Raw genomic sequence first — 18,707 nt, forward strand, 5'->3', positions numbered from 1 at the left:
ATTCCTATGAATATGCCAGATCCGGTATATACCAGAGCACAGCTTTGCCCATCTTGCCAGGGACGTGATAGTATAAAATCAAAACCTTTCCTGAGTACTTAAAAGGTTTGTACGTGATCGAAGTAATCCTTGTTGAGACTTCTAGATCGCGGTCCGACTCTTAGTCAACAAAGCTGCGCAACTGACAATGATTTGAGTTTCAAATCGACCGAGCATGTTCCTCAAGTTTCTAAACAGGGATTCTTCTTGGCGGTATCAATTTCAATCTTCCATGCATTGCGGCGCAAACAGATACCCGGCACTTCCGGCTGACTGTATCCGGGGCGAGGCTACTCTGTTAAGCTTCTTCCCCCTAAAAATCTGAACATCATGGGGGTCTGATTGGAGCATGATTGATATCCAACTGACAAAATAACGTGAGTCAATTGTTACCTGGGAAATGAAGATTTCTTTACGAGATTGGATTCTAGGCAGCCAAATATTTCCAGCTTAAATACTCTATCATGGTTTTTTCTCAGATGAAGACCATAAGCTTTCGAAAGCATCATCTGCATTCATCATGGTCTCGACTACTAATATTCTCGTTACTTTGCTTTCTTTAGCAGCCACAATATCTGGCGCATTGATCGGTCGGGCTACTGCGTCTGTACAAACTCCTCCAACAGGAGTATCCATCACCGTTATCAGTTCCAGCTGGCCAGGATGCTCACCAAGCCACCCTGCTGCTGTTCAACTCTTAGAGCAGGGACAATCACTCTCCTTTCAATACGATGGCTTCACAGCTTTCACGGATGTGACGGAAAGCTCCAGCGACAGATCTTGTAGTGTGGTTGTGAACTTCGTTTATCCAGAGGGCTACACGCTCGGTGTCCAGAATCCCGTCTTTCAAGGAAACACGGATGTAGCAGAAGGAGCAACAGCTGAGATCAGAGCTTATTCTCTGTTCAGTGCTTCGGACTCCACAGTCTATGTTTGTCCTCCATTTTGATGATCATCCATTGGAACTTGAAGTGACTAATAATTCGAAAGGATATCGATGAAGCCGAGGTCGCAGGTCCTTTCACGGGCAACTATTCTCTCACTGGATCTGATTCGAGCGCTCGAACCCAAAGCTCCGCTTGCGGAAGTGGAAGTACGACTCTCAAGTTTGCGACAAGACTCAATGCTCTCGGTGGCATTCCTAATCCATACCCGGCGAATGCAACCATCCAACATAACGCCACTACTGTAGACCTTGTGTGGACTCCATGTTGATTGGATACCATGCTCTTGCATGTTGGATGGAAGTTGGACACCGCGTAGGGTGGAAAATTTGGATTGAAGATTAGCAGCAAGTCGCGCAAGTTGAGTGAGGTCTTTCAATTAGTAGTAATTAATGCAGATCACTTCAACTTAACCTGAATCAGAGCCTATGTTGGAACAATCCTACATTACATTTCTCAAATATGATGCTTTACGAGAATGTTGGTTGTCAACGTTGATGTGAAGTGATGTCAAACAGCTTAAATCCCCGCAGAGGAGAGGTCATCTCTGACCACATAAGCCTGGGCGTTGAAAGGACGGTGGCACAGATTATTTACCCCTTATTGAGTATTTTGACATTGCAAGCTTGTTTAACTTTATACTCCGAGCTTAAACAACCCAACAGTTTGCTCACTTTCTTCGGGAAAGCGGGGTCTTTAACCTTCTGATCCTCATCATGGCTTCGGCTTCTGCCATCTTAGCCGCAACTTTCTGAGGCACCACGAGTCTACAATTTGACTTCCGCAATTGGCTCCCGCTGGATTCTATATCACAGTCAATCGCACCGAGGGTTGCGAGACGCCCCCTGCTGTCAGCTTACTTGAGCAAAGCAGCTAGGTATCTTGCCATCGACTTCACCAATTTCATGGTCTCTGCAAAAACACAAGATAAACAAAAATGATAGTTCTTGTGCTAGCACGATAGACGTAGTCTTCCCCCTAGGCTCGTCGTTTGAAATACGAGATCCCATTTTTGATGGCCAGGTAGATCTTGCGCAAGCAGGCATTGCTAAGTTGAGTTCTTGGACACTATTTGGTGGGCCTTATGGGTTATTAATTACCCTACGTAAGTCATAATCGGAGATATCTACGTTTGACATTCTCTCTCTAAATCGGCTACATGCATGAGAAAAGCAGCTCATCATCAGAAACAAGCAAAACCCTGCAAGCTTACGAATGAGATGGACATAGATGGTCTTCTCAAGGCGCCTATTCTGTTCTTGTTCGTTCGCAGCCCAGGCTGACAAATCAGACATCCACGTGTGGTAGCTCGAGTGCGCAGTTTACTACAACAACGAGGATAACGCATCTCTCGCGAATGCGATAGTCCATCATTACACCACTACTCCAACTATTTCTGGGGCAGTGCACGTCATGAAACTGTGTCTTGTTGTATAGCATTATTTGATAGCTTGACAGCTTGTTGCCAATGGAGTACGCTCCTCCAGCTGCTACCATTTCACTTATTCCTATGTACATTCACGCTCTCAAGTCCAGATTCCATCGTGTTGTCGCGCTGTCGAACAAAAAAGCCATGCTTGCTATTACATTATTCTTCAACCCTTTCCCTGATCTCGACCTCATTGCTTCTAGTAAGGTCATCCAGGTCTTCCCCCTCGCATACTGTCTCTTGCACTTTGATATTCAGCATAGGCTGAAAGGTCAGCGCCACCTCGAACTTGGCCATCCCAGATCGCTCCACCGTAAACTCCCTGTAGCCATTCGAGGATCCGCATGCATGGCAAGCATACCGAGCTTCCCGTTATCTTTTCTCTGAGGTGGCACCGTTCACAGGGCATTGTTTTCTCGTATTGAATCTTAATTTTGAGATCGAAAAGGTGTTTGTGATATCGAACTTCAGTTTTGGTTTTGTCGAGGTTGGAGGCTTAAGGTTGAGAGTTCCTAGTTGGAAAAGGGAATGAAAGAATATGGCTGAATTTATAGACATCTCAGTGCCTGTATGATTACTTTAATGGCACCTGTACTCGAGATGCTGCTCGGTTCTTGATTGATGACGTTTTATAATCGTCATAAGCAAGTCATTTCCTTCTTGAATAACAGTATCTTTCGACTCGCTCAGTCTGATTAAATTTATCTCAGTGTTCAGGCGCTCCGAGCAGAGAGGTGTAGCGTAATCGGCCATTAAGGTGTTGTGTTAAGGTTAAAAGACGGTGCTAGATCTCTGCGAAGCGTCTGAGAAAATATCGCGCACTTTTGGTGTATGCTGAGACTTCAGAGGACACATGGAGATATGGCATCTTCTTATCACGTATTCTACCACGATTAGAAGTTCTCCAAGGAAGAAAACTTAGATCTTCAAAGAAACGGAGCTAGTTTCCAGAGTAATCCTGGTACTGTGGCAATACGCGCAGGTTTCCGTACTTTTTTGTGAATAATAGACTTTTACACAACGATCACAGTCCTAAATTAGCAAGAGCCTGAGATCTGGGACTAGCACGAAATTCTTCTGGTAAAGATTCATGAGAATTTATATTTGGCTCTATGTACTTGAGCCTTGGATAAACCATCCACTCGTCTGCACTGCGTTCATCTCGCGCGCTCTCTCTACCTCGAACCGTAAAACCATGCTATAACATTTCTCCTCTCAACTCTCACCATTCCTCCCTCAGCTCTCAGCTACTAGTAAGGTTCGCCAGGCCTTCGTGGCCAAATTGCCCGAAGTCCTCCGTCAAATGCTGCACCAGGATTGTTTGTGAAGGCCTCGGGATTGGAAGGATTTCCATAGTCATGAGGATCCCGAGCCGATCCATAAACACCGTGTAACCACCTGATTATGTTGAAACATTGTACGCAGTATAGCTGTCTTGACATTCGCGGCCTGAGCCTGCATTGTAAACACGGATCCATTTCCTTTGGGGCTGAACTTGTTTTGGTCGGATTTGCTGGTTTGTTGAGAACGTAGGGTGTTTGGAGCTAAAGTGCAGCTGTTTAGATTTGCAGATTTGAAGTGATGATGAAACAGAAGTAGGGAGAAGACGGGAAATATTATAGTGCAAAGTATGAAGCATGTATCGTCATTGAACAACATATCCGCTTTCTTTTGTCAATAACATAAAGCAGGAGGAGAATTACTTATGTCGTCATGTGAAAAGCAGATTGTGTGTTAAATGACTACACCTGTTTCTATTCTTATTCAAATTCAGCAGCACAAGATCGAACTCTGATTCATCATCCACAACTATAATCAAGAAACTGTTCACTTTGGCTACAAACGGTGCTTCTGCATGTACATGGGGAGGTTGTATTCTCACAGGAGACTTAGATTGCGTTGAAATCCATGCGATGAGCTGTTGTTTCAAATCATTAATGAGACAACCTAGCAGCGCTGGAGCGTTTCACATGATCCTGGCCAGTCGTCTTTCTTGTGATCGAATAAACAGTTGACAACTAAACTGAATGATGTTTGTTTTCGGCTTATAACTAAATGTCATACACATCCGGCATATTGGCGCTCGAGCTTATATAACTAAAATGAATATCAAAGGTATTTCCCCACAGCCAGGAGACTCGCTTAGCGTATTTAGCCCCTATTCTCCTAAACGAGAAGGCGCAAATCATGAAAGACTTCCTTCCTTCTCTCTCTCTATTCTACATGATGTATTCTATTCTGTTAGGTTACCAAGAATCACCGCCGCAGGCTGTGGCTATAAAATCTCTCGTCGCCCACCTTTCTCTTCCTCTTTTCTTTTTTTCTTTTTCAGCTTTTAACGATGTCTTCTTGCTATAGTATCAAGTTCGCCCGAGTACTTCCTGGAGTCGCCACCCAGCTTGTTTCTCACTCAATTCAAGCTTGTACAGCCTCGATCAACCCTTCTTACATTCCTGTTCGCTCCCAGAACATTCTTCCTCCGACTGTCGCCGTCCCAGCGCAGACTTCCGTTCATCTCTCACGACACCCGCTCGCACCAACTCCGACCGAGAGTTCAATTCTTGCGTTGAGTGTGTGAGTATCAGTTCCTATCGTCATTGACTCACATTCGTTTGGACTTTTTGAGAGGAGAGTCTTCGCGCATCACATCCGTTACTCAACATTCATTCACAGATCATCAATCCTGCCTTGATCAACAGTGTATTACCTCTTCCTCTTTCCCGTGCCTTTTCTTGCCATTATTCACAGTGTCAGACCTCGTTCATGCTTCTATCTCTCTTTTCAACCTCTCAATATCGCTTGTCGCTGCAGTGATCCCAGCATCCGTAACGAATTCCCCAACAAGTTGATCCTGCAAAGTACTTATCTCTGTCTCGACATTGAGCTCGTTAAAAGTACTCGTAGAAGAATGAGGAAGTGCGAGGTTGAGAAGTGAATGTCCGAGAGAGGAGAGATGTTCTGATGCCCGTCCATCTAGGGATCTGAAATCAATAGAGCTCGTTCCAGTCGGCTCGTGACGAGGATTTTCCCCAATTGTTGACGCCCAATCCTCATCCGTGGCTATCGTCCAGATGCGCGAGGCAGCATCCACCGGTGCTATGTGCTCATACACAGGTGCAAAGATGCTAAAGAAATGGGCTGTGAACTGTCGTGGCGCGAATGAACCCCACATTGTGGAATTGGAAAGGAAGTTTGGCAGTGTTTGTGCAAAAAACGGTATCTGATTTGCTCCAGCAAGAAGACCTGTAACCATTTGAATGGCCGCGGGCTACAATTCTTGTACGAAAACTCGGGGGTCTTGTTTTGTCTTTTCTTGCGTGGGGATCTTCTTTGATACCCTCTGGTACATTGTGTACAGACTTAATCCGTGATTGAGAACTAAAGTACCTAATGTGTCGCGGTTGAACAGACCTTTGCGCCGCTTCTGTGTCTTGTATACCTAACTCAGCAATACCTTGCTTAGATCCTCTAGATCATACATGGTTGCGATTACCGAGCCGATCTGGCAGAATTGCATCACGAAAGTCCAATCGTCCTCCCGATTGTCCAAAGCCAAAAGCCAATCATTGATTTTCATCGAGCTCTTCATTGATCTTGGTCTTTGATAAAAGAGAGTCTAACAATATGCCCATAGCTAAGATGATAGCTGCAGCTTTGGTTCCAGGATGTCGTCGGCCGAGATGTTGTTTTCGCATTTCGAAAACTCTTCGGAGAATTGACTTGGACCTTCTTCCCCGCCTTTGTAAAAACAGTATAAATGCATGAAGATACGCAATCAAGTGTGTCTCTGCACTCGCCAAGCCATATATATCGGCGCTGTATTCTCCTATTCGTTCTAGTAATCGATTGCCTTTCGAATCATTCCCCTCGAGAAAAGCCATGCCCGATGCTGCAAACCCGACAGCTAACTTCGCTGGAGAATATCCGAATTGTCCTGGTTTTCTGACACTATCAACCCCAACTTCATATAGCCAAGCGAACAACTCCCCCGATTGACGGAATCTTCCCGAGATTGCTGTGATCGCTGCCAGACGAAGTGCCGAGACTACTGTGTCTGTTGTAACTCCGTAGATGTCTTTTTGGACCTCCAGCGTCTGATGTAGAAGCGTCCAGCCTTCCTGGACCTGAACTTCTGTAGAATCTCTGCACATCAAGATCTGCCCATAGATCTCAGCGCTCTGGATTGTCTCCATGGAGTGTGCACCGAAAAGATCTCTCCGGTGGCGGTAAACTGCTTGATGCATATCCAGGGCAGCATCGTGCCGTTCCGTTCTGAAAAAGATCTGCCCCAGCTGAAAGCCACTCTGGAGGGTCTGCGGATTAGCTACCCCCAGGACAGTTTGCCTTCGAACCCACACCTCCTTCAAAACGACTTCTGCTTGCTGAAAATAATTGATTTGAAGACACAAACACGCGTACTCATGACCGCTCGCCAGAGTTCTTTCCTCCTCTGGACCCAATCCTCCCTTCCGACCATTATAAATCATTTCATAAACATTGGCGGCGTGCCGCTTTTCATTCAGAGCTAAGCCAAGCTTAATCCCATCAACTACCGGTCCATTCGGAATCGTATCTGGGCTCGGTTTCTCAAGCTCTTGTATCAACCTGAGTTGTTGCGGGCCCAGATCCTCTGCGAACTGGGATGCATTGAGCATAGGCTCCCTATCAGAATTCATCCTTGCTTGAAACGCTTTGAATACAGATGAAACTACTAATAAAGCTTTCGCAAGGCTTCGAAGTGCTGGCGATTCATGTGCCGCATCCTCCAGTGTACCAAGACGGGAGGCCAAGTCAGTACGAGTCGACGTTCTTTCCCTCTTAGGCTGTGGGGTTGAGTCGATAGTCAGCACCAGCTCTTTGCTCCGCAAGCTTTGCTTTTCTCTGTGAAGACTTGTGTGTAAATGGTTGATAGCGATCTAACATCGCGCCTGCTTCTCTCAACCTCCGGTTAAGTCTATGAATCAAATCTTTATTGCCTCCAGCTCTTTCTTCCGCGTTTGACAAGTCATCTCCGAGATTGATAATGGACACCATGCAATGCAATGTCCATTTGAGCTTTTCCATCATTTCTCCAAGGTTCCGAGCGTCTTCGATCCTAAACCTGGAAGTCTTCCTCCGGTCATTGCTTTCTTCACCATCACTTTGGTAGGTCGTAAGTAGTTTCTGGATATCGCAAAATATTTGATGACATCGATCAAGAATATTTCGGAGATCTCGCAAGGCTAATTCAGAACAAATATTGTCGGGATTCTGAAAGATTTCCTACAGCTGTAAAAGCACCGGCATGAAAAGAACGAGGTCTGACTCGATTTCTTGGAGTTCTGGGGGAGCCTGGGGAGCTGTTTGCCGGAAAGTTGAGATCGCACTTGTCAGAGTGACACTGCTGGATTTCACCTTCACAATTGCGAGCACAAGATCTGCCATGACCGATTGCTAATTGATATTCCGTAAGCATAAAGGCAAATTTGGACCGCTTGTTGAAGGAGCAAATAGTGGAAAGTGTTTAAAATGTGCTGCACTCATGAAATCTAATAAAGCTGTTCTGTTGTACGGCAGGACTCGGAGTAAACTTGTGGGGCTGAGTAATCCTTTGGCAACCATCACTGTGACCCATTTCGTTCAGCGAAGGTTGAGCGGGTTTGCGAGCCAGCCCACAGCCCTGTGGCGTGAGTCAGCGATTTGCTGCTTTTTCTTCATCAGTCCTTTAAGGCTGCATCTAAGGCAACGTAATTGATTGCTGTCGATAGATGATTGAGCACGGCATGTCATGCAGGTAGACAACACATACTTTATATTCACGATCACTTCGTCTTCCTTCTTACTGTCAAAGCTCGCTCTGAAATCATGGATGCTCGTCAATTTGCTCGCAAGATCGTTCAAAAAGTTCGTACACTCTCAGCACATGTTGGAGCGACGCCATATTCATATGCGTCTCTCGACGAGGCTGCGCGCGAGATCAGGCTTATGGAACTTCATCCAGGAAGTCCTAAAGATCCGATCAGAGTCAGTCTGTCGATTACACCTTTCACATCAGACCATGTACCGATGTTCGAGGCACTGTCTTATACATGGGGTTCGCCCAAGAAACAAAGTACCATTTTTGTTGGGAAGTCAGGCTGCGAAACTCTCTCGATCACGCAGAACCTAGCAGAAGCACTACCATACCTTCGATACGAAGATAAACCTCGAGTGCTGTGGATTGACGCTATCTGTGTCAATCAACAGGACTTAAAGGAAAGAGGTCAGCAAGTCAAGCGAATTGCGGAAATATCCACCAAAGCGACGAGAGTTGTTGCCCGGCTGGGACCAGAGTCGAAGACAACAGCTAGGGCCATAGAATGCTTCAACGATATCGCATCCCATATCGATGTGAACTTAAGTACTCAATGTTTGATACCTTTATCAGACTGCGATGCACCTTGGACAGATCTTGCCCCGCAGCAACCTTTTGACGAAGCTTCTTACTCAGCTATATTGGATTTTATTAGCAGTGAATGGTTCCAGCGTCTATGGATAGTGCAAGAGATCCGATTGTCGTCTCAAGAGTCTGTCCTGTTGCGCGGCCGTCAACTCGTCAAATGGACGTTATTTCGCAAAGTTTCTTTCTTCCTGCATCGCAAACTGTCCTTGCTTAATATATCTTTTGATCTTTACAGTTTGCTAAACGCACGTCTCATGGAAATATACCCGCTCGGCATTAGGGGTGCATATCCTGACCTTAGATACCTGATGCAGGCAACAAAAACCTGCAAGTGCTCGGACCCTAGAGATCGGGTATTCGCTTTAATCTCACTACTAGACAGCCCTCTAGGCTATGGATTTGAGCTGGACTATAATAAACACTTCTTAGACGTATATCGGGACGTCCACCAAGAACTCACACCCTCGCATAATTTCAGAATGTACGCCAGTTAGGTTTACAACACATGCTTGGGAAGGTCCATGTTTACGACTTCAGAAGGATATAGAGGATTGGCTCCTGAAGTAGCCCGATCTGGCGATATAATCACTGTGCTGTTAGGGTGCCCAAATCCTATGATTCTCCGGGCTACTACTGAAGGCTTCAAAGTTGTTGGCGAGGCTTACTGTGATGTTTTGATGAGTGGAGAGGCATTGTTGGGCTCATTGCCCCCTGGTTTCGAGCTGATCCTCACGTTTGCTGAGAGTGCTGGGTACTATCGGAGATTTGTTAATTCAAAGGCTAGTATTTCCCAGGTTCCAGATCCGAGGTTGAGCCAGATCCCTTTTCCGCCTGGCTGGAGAGTGCAAAGTCATGACTCAGAAGAGGACTTTGCAAAGTATGTCAACGATATTACTGGGGAGAATAGCTTGTACGATCCAAGACTCGCACCAGATGCCCTGAGACAGCGTGGAGTGGAGATACAAACATTCGATCTGATCTGAGTGCCTGAGATGGAATGTAAGTTTACAAACGCACTCCAACTCATTCAAAAACTTACTGACATTTTCTAGACATCACGAATATAACACGACACCAGACAGGCGAAGTAAGCAGACACCTGTTGCACCAAGAAAATATCTTTGCTTCACGTGCCTCTTCTTCATTGGTACCTGGCTGTAGAGACTATTTGGAATCGCTATCAGTACTTTGCATATCGGAGTTGTTTTGGATAGTTCGAGTAAATCGCTCTAGGATTGGAGTTGTGAGAGTCTCTAGACTGATATGAGCTTGAATGTGTGGTTTCATTGAACTGTCACTACGCGTAATACGAAGGTACTGAGTTTGAGGAACAATGACTAGAAGTGGAGAGGGAAACAATATAGACGATGTTTGAATAAAATGGCACATGAGAATGAAATATATTTTATTGTCTATGCACGTTAAGGAAATTTTCCAACCCCAATACAATTCCAAAATTGGAACCCTTTTCTATCCTGACTTTATCGCTGTCAATCCAGGAAAAGCTAAACGCCATACAAACCAATTCAACCTAGCTAACGCTCTAAATCCGATATTGACACAATCTCATTCTCTGCCACGGATGCTTGTCTCTTGCTTTCTGCTTCCGAAACTGCTGTCGGTACCTCACTCAATGTCTCCGAATTTGTCACTGAAGCTTGTGTCTTGCTCTCTGCTCTTGAAACAACTGTTTGTACCTCGCTCAGTGTGTCCGAAGACTTACTTTGACGGTCTTTCTGTGTGCTTTGATGTTGTGATTCTGATGAAGAGACTGCCTTGCCACGGATAGTTGGATGCCAAGCATCCCATTCCGTGGCTACCTGTATCTTCTCTGCAGTAACGGGGACCTCGTGGCCACATCTTTCCCATGCCCCGAGTCCAGCTTCTTCATAAGCCATTCGCTGGAGTTGGAGAACAGAATCAAGCTTCCAGTAAACTCTGCGGTAGATCCCTCTCTTCCAGCGAACTTGCATCCACCCAATTATCGACTCGAAGTAGAGACTTAGAATAATGATAAGACCACCAACTCCGAGGACAAAACTTATGGCCAAAATGCTGAACGACGTGTATCTGTTGTCTCGCATGATAAAATTATCGCAAAACCATTTCAGAGCAGGATCATTTGCGGCAGCATTTGCCGTATATTTTGAGTAAGGGCTTGGAAGACCAGTTGCGTCTTCAGCGAGACCCCTTTGAAGTAGGTTGATGCTAGTAGCGAACCAGTTTGCAGCTTCCAGTGTCCACTGATTGGGTGGTATTGGTGCGGAAATCGCAGACATCATGTTGGAACTGGCTAGTAATGGGGTAGATAGAACATCGACCACTCTTTTAAGCTGTGTGTTCAACATGACCAAGAAAATAAGATTCGCTATCTCCAGCTGATTCTTGGTGTCGAGAACATTGGAAATATTGAAGTTGCTTAGATCAATTGCGGCTAGCCAAGGGGTACATCTCGTATCCGAATTTTCGGGATGTTTGGGATTGCAAAGCTGGTACTGTTCAATACATCCCAGTGTTGATACAGGCTTATCGAAGCCGTAGGTACTGTACAAGGTATCGTTACTTGTGGTAGTCCCGATAAGCTCGCCTAGGAGATGATGAGCCGAGAACCATAAATCATCACTTTCTCCCAAGTACACTCCGTCAAAAGATACAAACAGTAGAGTCACTGTTCCGCTTGATGTAAGCAATTCTGGAATTGGATCAAAATCGGGAATTTCCGCCGGATACTGCATAGTTCTGAGTGGGTCATCGGGTCAGAAGCTGAGTTAAAGACGGATATTGGACCCAGAAAACTTACTCGAGAGAGTAACGTTCATTCTCAAGGTTATAGTCAAAACCAAGAGCCAGCGATTTGTAGTCTGTGTGGACATACGTTGCGTTTGGCAAACCTCCAAACGCTGGCTCTGATGAGTTCATCTCAAGATTTGGCCCATAATACAAAGCAGTATAGTTGTATCCGCGACCGTTCAGAGATGAACTACCATTACTGGTATATCCTTCCGTCACAATTGGCGAGCAAGTCATGCCTATAAGAGTATTAGCATACAATTTCGAGCTAGATCAAAAATCAAGTAGATTTTCCGACAAGTTGTAATCCATCTTTTTAAATGGCAAACTCGCGAAGCACTCGACTCTAGGAATGATTGCAAAACAGGGGAGTATGTGACGCACTCTTTCGGTATAGCACTCTATCTTTTTGCGAATTCACTCCAAGATCGTCGAGGGAATCCAAAAGACCCGTCGTGAAAGTAATGGCCCCATTTTCAGGACCAAGGCACATCTTGGAATTGAACGGGCATGAAGCGTTGTTAACCGTAGTGAAAGGCAACTCCTGACGGATGAAAGTGTTACACTGTGGGGAGGTCTGATATCCACCAAAACAATCACGAACATACGCCATGCTCAGGTCGGCATTTTCCCGCCTATGGACTAGGTAATTCACGGACTCCGTAACATTGGCCATAAGTTGGGCTGGCATGAGAGCATCCCAGCTCCCACAATTGGGACTGCGAACCAAAACCTCGCTACTGACCGTGGCCAGCCGAGATGACAATACACCAGCGGCGAGAAAGAAAAGCAAATGTGTAAGGCCAAGGATAATAAGAACAATCGATTTTTGAAAAGATTTCATGCCTCGAGAGCGCCAGACCCAAGCGATCTTGCCGAATTGCCAGATTGCAGCTGAAGCTACACCGGTGTTTCTCAAAATGGCTTGCTGTTGATAGTATATCCCATGACTTGGATGTGTTGTCGCTCTCAATTGGTGAACAACGAACCTTATCATGCCCCAAGACTGGCTTCCAGCTAAAGAGACAAACAGCGCAAGGATCGCCACAACAATGAGTCCATTGCCAGGTGCTACAGTCAAAGTGGCTCCAAGAATGGATCCTTTCGAATGGTTCATCCAGATCCCGGTGTACACAGTGCTGTCTGTTGACATGGCTTAGGAGGTGCAGGAATTTGATTCCTAGACTTAATATAGAGAGTGTTGTTGTCTGCCTGGAGATTGCAACATGAATTGGTGAGTCGATCTCTTCGGTTGGGTAATGTGATGAAAAGATGTGCATCAATATCAACGTCTCAGATCATATCTTCGACGAAATGCAGAAGAGGATGCTGGACTCCACATATATACTCTTTCATCGATTAAAATACACTCCACTACAATTCGAAATGGAGAAATTCCAGCCATCAAGCCACTTGCTGATTTTGAAAAACCAAAATAAATTTTGTGCACCTTTCTTTGATAATTCTTTTTCTGGCCCCCGAGAATGCGGCTTACCACCCCAAAGGTTTTGTGCCGGCATATGTACCAACAAATAAGGGGCCATCCAGGCGGTAGCGCCGCGTAGCTACCTGCGAACTCGTGGGAAACCACAAGTGTATTAGTAAGTCTTTTATTAGCCTTAATGGACCTGCATGTCGCATACGATGTAGCCAACCGATATTCAGCACTGAGATATTTAACCACGGTAAAATTTGTGGGGAAACTTTCTTTCCTTGAGAGCCCCAATCAGCAATTCCGCCCCCCGAAGACAGAGCTTTTAAGTCGTTCGTTAAACGCCGGCTATCATTGTCTTCAACTTTAACCGGATAGTGGCGCACAGGATCGTGGTTACTCGATTGTCGTACAGATTAAGTTTCCGGACAATTGACTGGTCTGGAAGGTACGGACCGGCCCCGATTACCTGCATCGCGTTAAAAATAGGAATCTGACATCTTACCAATGTTCCATGTCATTGACTAAGCCTATAACCACGAAGTTGTTATATAGCGAGGTGTCCATGAAGCCAATGATGAGACATAATTAATGAAAGGGGAAAACTTCGAGCAGCGTGGCTGCGGCTCTGGCACTTGGCCCAGTTTTTGAATAGTTGGGATAACCTTAAAAGACTTAATATTACATGTGCCCGCTTGTGTAACAGATTAAGTTTACACCTCATGAGCACCATTGAGAATCATGATGCTGACCAACACAACACGAAGCTGAAGCAATAGTGAACACGCCGCTTCTCAAAAGTTGAGCTCTTGCTCCTAGTTTAAGGACTCTTCACCTGAGTTAGTAAATCTTGATCTTTTTTTGGCAAATAATTGTCTGCGGTGGCAGTGACTTGAAGCCACTGGCTTCCTCTTTTATTTCTTTTTTTTTTTTTTTTTTTGGATATTTGGCATGACTTTATTCGTTCGCAAGCAACATTCCCCTGTCCTTATCTATTGGCCAAGAGACAGCTTACTTGTCTCCATTGCTCTGTGCGTTATCTTATGTAATGACTGGAGTATGAGTTCTTTCGGACGCATCCTCGCAACCATTGCACATTCGTCCTTTACTTACCGCCAAAATTGACATGCGTCACGTCTTCACATCTTCAACTTTAGGATGTTTGAATCCGTGATAGCACGCTCCTTAAAGCTTGCAGTTTTCGTTGATAACGTGGTCACAAAGCTATAAGTTAATTAGAGATAGAATTCTTCATATACAGCACCATGTAGACTTTCACTCGACATCCCGACATAATACTTATGCATTGTAACCAACTTCAATCTCCCAGAAGTCTGTTTCTTTGCCAATTGTCGATGAATATCCATCAAGAGGTGTTCAGCTCCAAGTCGGCACCAAACTGCTGTAAAGACGTAGACGGGAATTCATTTCATCGTGTTGTTACAGAAGTAGGACCAGAAAAGAACATAAATATAGCCTCGGTTTAGAAAAAAAGCAATGAAATCAATGAAAGAAAGTGAAGATGTGATTTGACGCGACTTGGTAACGAGAGATTGAGATCAAGGATAGATGCAAGACTCCTGATGAAAACCACCTCTGAGACCTCAATACGGAGAATCTAGAAGGTCTCGGATTCGACTCAAGGCATATTAAGTCTTGTCGCACTGCTAATATTCAAGCGGATCACGAGGAAACTTATCAATATGGAGCAATCCAGACCTGACAATTCTAAGGGGAGGGCTTGATGTCGAAGAAAATTGCCCGATATGTCACTACTGCAAGATGATTGGTGAGATCCCTCACAAAGAAAACCTCCAGTGGCATTCGCGAGCCAGTCCTTCTGAGTCAAGAAACAGTGATTGGCTGCACAGCTTCGCTTCCTTAGCTTCATTATGTCTCGAACTGGCAGACTTCGATGTTATAAGAGGTGGTTCCGCGGTCCTGACTTTCGATCAGAGTTTGCGAAGAACTTCATTCAAAGTCATAGAATTCAAGGTACTTTCCAGCTTGCAAACCCACATCATAAGACTAATTCAAAACAAAGCCAACATGACATTTCCAACGAAACCTAACATCTTCATCCTCTGCACCGGCAACTCCTGCCGCAGCCACATGGCCGAAGGCATCCTCTCCGCCGCAGCTGGCGACCTGATCATCGTTCACAGCGCGGGCACGAAACCTGCTGGTTATGTCCACCCCAAAGCTATTCGAGTTCTACAAGAGATCGGCATCGACATCTCCAATCATGTGTCCAAGAACATGGACACATTCCTCACTCAAGATATCGCGACCGTGATCACTGTCTGTGGAAATGCGGATCAGGCGTGTCCTGTGTTTCCTGGGAAAGTCAATCATTATCATTGGGGCTTTGAAGATCCAGCACACGCGGTGGGAAGTGAGGAGGAAGTGTTGGTGGAGTTCAGGAGAGTGAGACATCAGATTCGATTGGTGTTTGAGGCGTACGCTGCGGGATTGAGGGAGGGTGCTGGTGGTAAAAGTTGATTGAAGATATCCCTGGACAGGCTAGATATGTCAGAGAGTAGTTGAGGGGGAGAGGCAATCTTACCACGTAGGAATTTGAGAACTTTTAGAAGTGGGAAGTGGCCACCCTGACATCGAAGCTTTAGTCTTCCAAATTAGCAGACAGGATGTGTGATATATTTATACCCGACGATTCTGCATCTTTTAAGTCAGCCGTAAAGTAACTGCGTGATGCTTTGGTGCTATGTTCATCCACCCGACGATTCTGCATTTTCCAAGTCACCTTCGAGGTAAATAAGTAATGCGTTAATGATATGTTTATTCACCTGACAATTTTGCGACTATTAAGTTAGTCTTTAGGTAACTGCTTTTCTGTAGATTATACTTTTAAAGAACGGAGAAAAAGAGCTAAACAATGAATCTACATCATTGTTCCTTTCGTATAAAGCATAAATAGATAAATTTGTGTTCTTAAATAGGTGAACATTTGCCCGAGACGATAATGCGAGAAAGAAAGGAGGCAAAAAGCGCATTGTCTTGACAAACGCACAAACGCCTTTGCTCAATTCGGTGATGAAGTTTGATTGCAAGGTTTAATGGACAATTTAGATCTATTAAGTTATAGAGATGCGGAGGATATGAGAGATGTTTACCTACTCGTGGATTCTGATACTTCTAAGGTAGTTGTGAGATGCTTTGACTTTTGAGTGCGTTTGCAGCTATGATTGGTAGTCTCTAGCTGAGATAATATACCAAAAGATTCTTTTACGTCACTGGTCATTTCATACGGAGTATGAATACATAATTTGACATTCTCAAAGGTGGAACACTTACGCAAGACCTTGGTGAGATGGAAAGGGGCAGTAAACGTAGGACACTTACGAGAGACGCTAGTGAGGCGGAGAAGGGGCAGTAGAAAACGCCATTGCATCGTCCCAACGGACACACGATCTGAACCAAGGTGAAGCCACACGTCGAAGGCTAGAAACTTTCGAATGTTCAATTCTCCAAACCAATTGTCTTGTCAATCCAATTCCTGCCAACCCTTTCCTTCCGCCCTCTTGCGCCTTTTCAACCACTTGCGCACAAGCAACGACATCAACGACATCGCTCACCCTCCTACGTCCTTCTCGTCTGTTTGTGCGTATCTCACCATCTTGCGTACACTTTCATCAAGAGACGAAGTTCACCGAGATCCATCGAGAGACGACATAACCAACCCTTCTGCACCTTCTTCACCTTGCGCGCAATCCCACCAAAGCACGACATCACCACCCACTTGGCCCCTTTTCCACCAATTATTACGCGAAACTTCACTTAGCGAGAACATCTCTCATTTCTCTTGCGTGTTTCTCGCCCTCTTGCACACAGCTTCATAGGAGACGACGTTCATCGAAGACGACATCATTGACCGTCTTGCGCCTTTCTCCGTCTCTGGCGCGCAACCTTAATGGACAATATTACAACTCTCTGGCGCTTCTTTCACCATTGACACCCTCTTGCGCCTTCCTCAGCCTTTGGTACTTACCTTCATCAAAGAACGACATCATGGCACCTTGGCACAGGAAGAAACCATCGGGAAAGCAGGAAGAACAGAACGAAGGAAAGCTGTTTGACTGGAGGGATAAGAAGGCAAACCCGGGAAAGAAAACCTTATCAGCAGCCCCAAAACCCGCATATCCGCCAGTCAAGAACGACCCCACAGAGTTCACCCCCGGACAAGCTACCTCCAATACTACGAGTACGAATCCATTCAAGATCTTTAAAAGAGAGAGAAAGACGGAGACACAAACCGCACCTCCAAGAACCACAATCAACCAGCCTCAGCACGGAGATTCACAGCGCTTATTCATCAATGGACAACCTTCTACATCGAGTGCTGCTCCAATCACCATAAACAGAACCCAAGTCCAGATCCTCAAAAGAGGCGAAAAGATTCCGGATATTCCAAGAGCACCATGTCCGGGCCCGGTTCCTGAGATTCCAGCTCTGCCTCCGATCCCAAAAGAGAGGGTTAGGCGCATGATACCTCCTCTTAACAACCCATCTCTGGAACGAGTACAGAGACTCCAGAGGTTGGGAGGAATTCCCGAAGTCCCAACACAAGATGGAGAATTGAAGAGCAGGGTCATGGAGTGGTTGGAGAAGGTGGAAGATGATGGCGAGGAGGTGGACGAGCTTCGGGAGGAGATTGAGAGGCTTTGATGGATGGAGTTGAGGGGAGATTTTCTCGAGACTGGCTGGACTTTGTAGTTCTACACTTGCTGGTTTAGAGTGCCCGAACTTTGAAAGAGAATCAAGAAGAGTACGGCAGATTTGAGTTGTGTGATGTGAGATGTTGATACTGTGAAAATTGTGACACAAAATAACATTGCTCCAAACCTCATTAAATTATCCGTGAGTTAAGTCATAATTATGAATTAAAATCTCAAAGAATTTGTTTTCTTATTTAGGTTGCTCAGAAGTTCTGGAATCATAATCTCTTTTATTCTAATTCTTACAATAGCAAACAATTCTTAGAATAAAAGTAAAAGGAGAGTTCTTGCCACACAACTTTCTAGTATGGTAGTCGGTGTTTCCGTCCTGGTGGTTGCTGATTCGTCAGGACAAGTGCTGCTAAATTTCACCACTCCAGCATATCCCAGCCCTATAATTGGCCATCCAGGCGATACAGTGGCCAAAAGATAGGGAATCTTCAGTGGCTGCCAGTTTGAGCTTAGTGCTCATTTGCTGCGGGACGGAGCCGACCGCTTAACCTCTCCTCCTTTCTTAGGAACTCTTCACCTTCTTCCATCATTTGTTTCTTCATACAATCCCATTTGAATCCGCTTGAGCGTCACAATGACAACATTGGCAGGAAGATTCGAGAGTTCCAATCTTCCAGAACGCCACATAATTCTTCTCGACTGCCAGACACGGTCAAAGTTTGCACGTGGGGCTGATTCCAAGGTAGCTGATGCCTGTACAGCCTAGGATGCTTGTTTCCCGGGCTCAATCCATAGCTACCTCCCAAGTCCGGATAGCTTCTGTGCAGCACATCAAATCAGATTAACTGCTTTACCAACTTCCTTTCCACACTACTGCAGGGCAGCGCGCTGCCCTGACTTGTCTTTCTGTTTCCAGCCCTTCCCGGGACACTTCGTCCAATGTCAGGCCTCACCGATATCCACG

The 18,707-nt window shown here is 45.4% G+C and overlaps 7 protein-coding genes across 7 annotated transcripts; 4 read left to right on the forward strand and 3 right to left on the reverse strand.

Moving 5' to 3' along the window:
- Nucleotides 1–559: 559 nt before the first annotated feature.
- Nucleotides 560–1,254, forward strand: LY89DRAFT_743669 (uncharacterized protein; the record flags this gene model as incomplete). Its single annotated transcript, XM_018220967.1, has 2 exons — nt 560–970; nt 1,030–1,254. The coding sequence occupies 2 exons, from the start codon at nt 560–562 to the stop codon at nt 1,252–1,254; spliced, it is 636 nt and encodes a 211-aa protein (XP_018060877.1).
- A 3,919-nt stretch (nt 1,255–5,173) lies between these two features.
- LY89DRAFT_769116 (uncharacterized protein) lies at nt 5,174–5,820 on the reverse strand (the record flags this gene model as incomplete). Its single annotated transcript, XM_018221807.1, has 1 exon — nt 5,174–5,820. The coding sequence occupies exon 1, from the start codon at nt 5,663–5,665 to the stop codon at nt 5,174–5,176; it is 492 nt and encodes a 163-aa protein (XP_018060878.1). The 5' UTR covers nt 5,666–5,820.
- Nucleotides 5,821–5,947: 127 nt separating this feature from the next.
- On the reverse strand, nt 5,948–7,088 carry LY89DRAFT_790394 (uncharacterized protein; the record flags this gene model as incomplete). The annotated part of the gene is made up of 1 exon (XM_018223362.1): nt 5,948–7,088. The coding sequence occupies one exon, from the start codon at nt 7,086–7,088 to the stop codon at nt 5,976–5,978; it is 1,113 nt and encodes a 370-aa protein (XP_018060879.1). The 3' UTR covers nt 5,948–5,975.
- Nucleotides 7,089–8,256: 1,168 nt separating this feature from the next.
- LY89DRAFT_790395 (uncharacterized protein) lies at nt 8,257–9,816 on the forward strand (the record flags this gene model as incomplete). The annotated part of the gene is made up of 2 exons (XM_018223363.1): nt 8,257–9,322; nt 9,371–9,816. 2 exons carry the CDS (start codon nt 8,257–8,259, stop codon nt 9,814–9,816), a joined length of 1,512 nt encoding a protein of 503 aa, XP_018060880.1.
- Nucleotides 9,817–10,269: 453 nt separating this feature from the next.
- On the reverse strand, nt 10,270–12,776 carry LY89DRAFT_790396 (uncharacterized protein; the record flags this gene model as incomplete). The annotated part of the gene is made up of 3 exons (XM_018223364.1): nt 10,270–11,572; nt 11,634–11,862; nt 12,008–12,776. The coding sequence occupies 3 exons, from the start codon at nt 12,774–12,776 to the stop codon at nt 10,369–10,371; spliced, it is 2,202 nt and encodes a 733-aa protein (XP_018060881.1). The 3' UTR covers nt 10,270–10,368.
- A 2,328-nt stretch (nt 12,777–15,104) lies between these two features.
- LY89DRAFT_678613 (protein tyrosine phosphatase) lies at nt 15,105–15,557 on the forward strand (the record flags this gene model as incomplete). Its single annotated transcript, XM_018213756.1, has 1 exon — nt 15,105–15,557. One exon carries the CDS (start codon nt 15,105–15,107, stop codon nt 15,555–15,557), a length of 453 nt encoding a protein of 150 aa, XP_018060882.1.
- A 1,084-nt stretch (nt 15,558–16,641) lies between these two features.
- Nucleotides 16,642–18,009, forward strand: LY89DRAFT_692355 (uncharacterized protein). The gene has a single exon (XM_018216523.1). The coding sequence runs from the start codon at nt 17,085–17,087 to the stop codon at nt 17,739–17,741; it is 657 nt and encodes a 218-aa protein (XP_018060883.1). The 5' UTR covers nt 16,642–17,084; the 3' UTR covers nt 17,742–18,009.
- The last annotated feature ends 698 nt before the right edge of the window (nt 18,010–18,707 follow it).

This window comes from Mollisia scopiformis (assembly GCF_001500285.1).
Source record: "Mollisia scopiformis unplaced genomic scaffold LY89scaffold_42, whole genome shotgun sequence".
In the NCBI taxonomy this organism is placed as follows: Eukaryota; Fungi; Ascomycota; class Leotiomycetes; order Helotiales; family Mollisiaceae; genus Mollisia; species Mollisia scopiformis.

Excerpts from the sequence above, each read along its gene's own strand:
- LY89DRAFT_692355 (XM_018216523.1), top strand. The coding sequence starts at position 17,085 with ATGGCACCTTGGCACAGGAAGAAACCATCGGGAAAGCAGGAAGAACAG.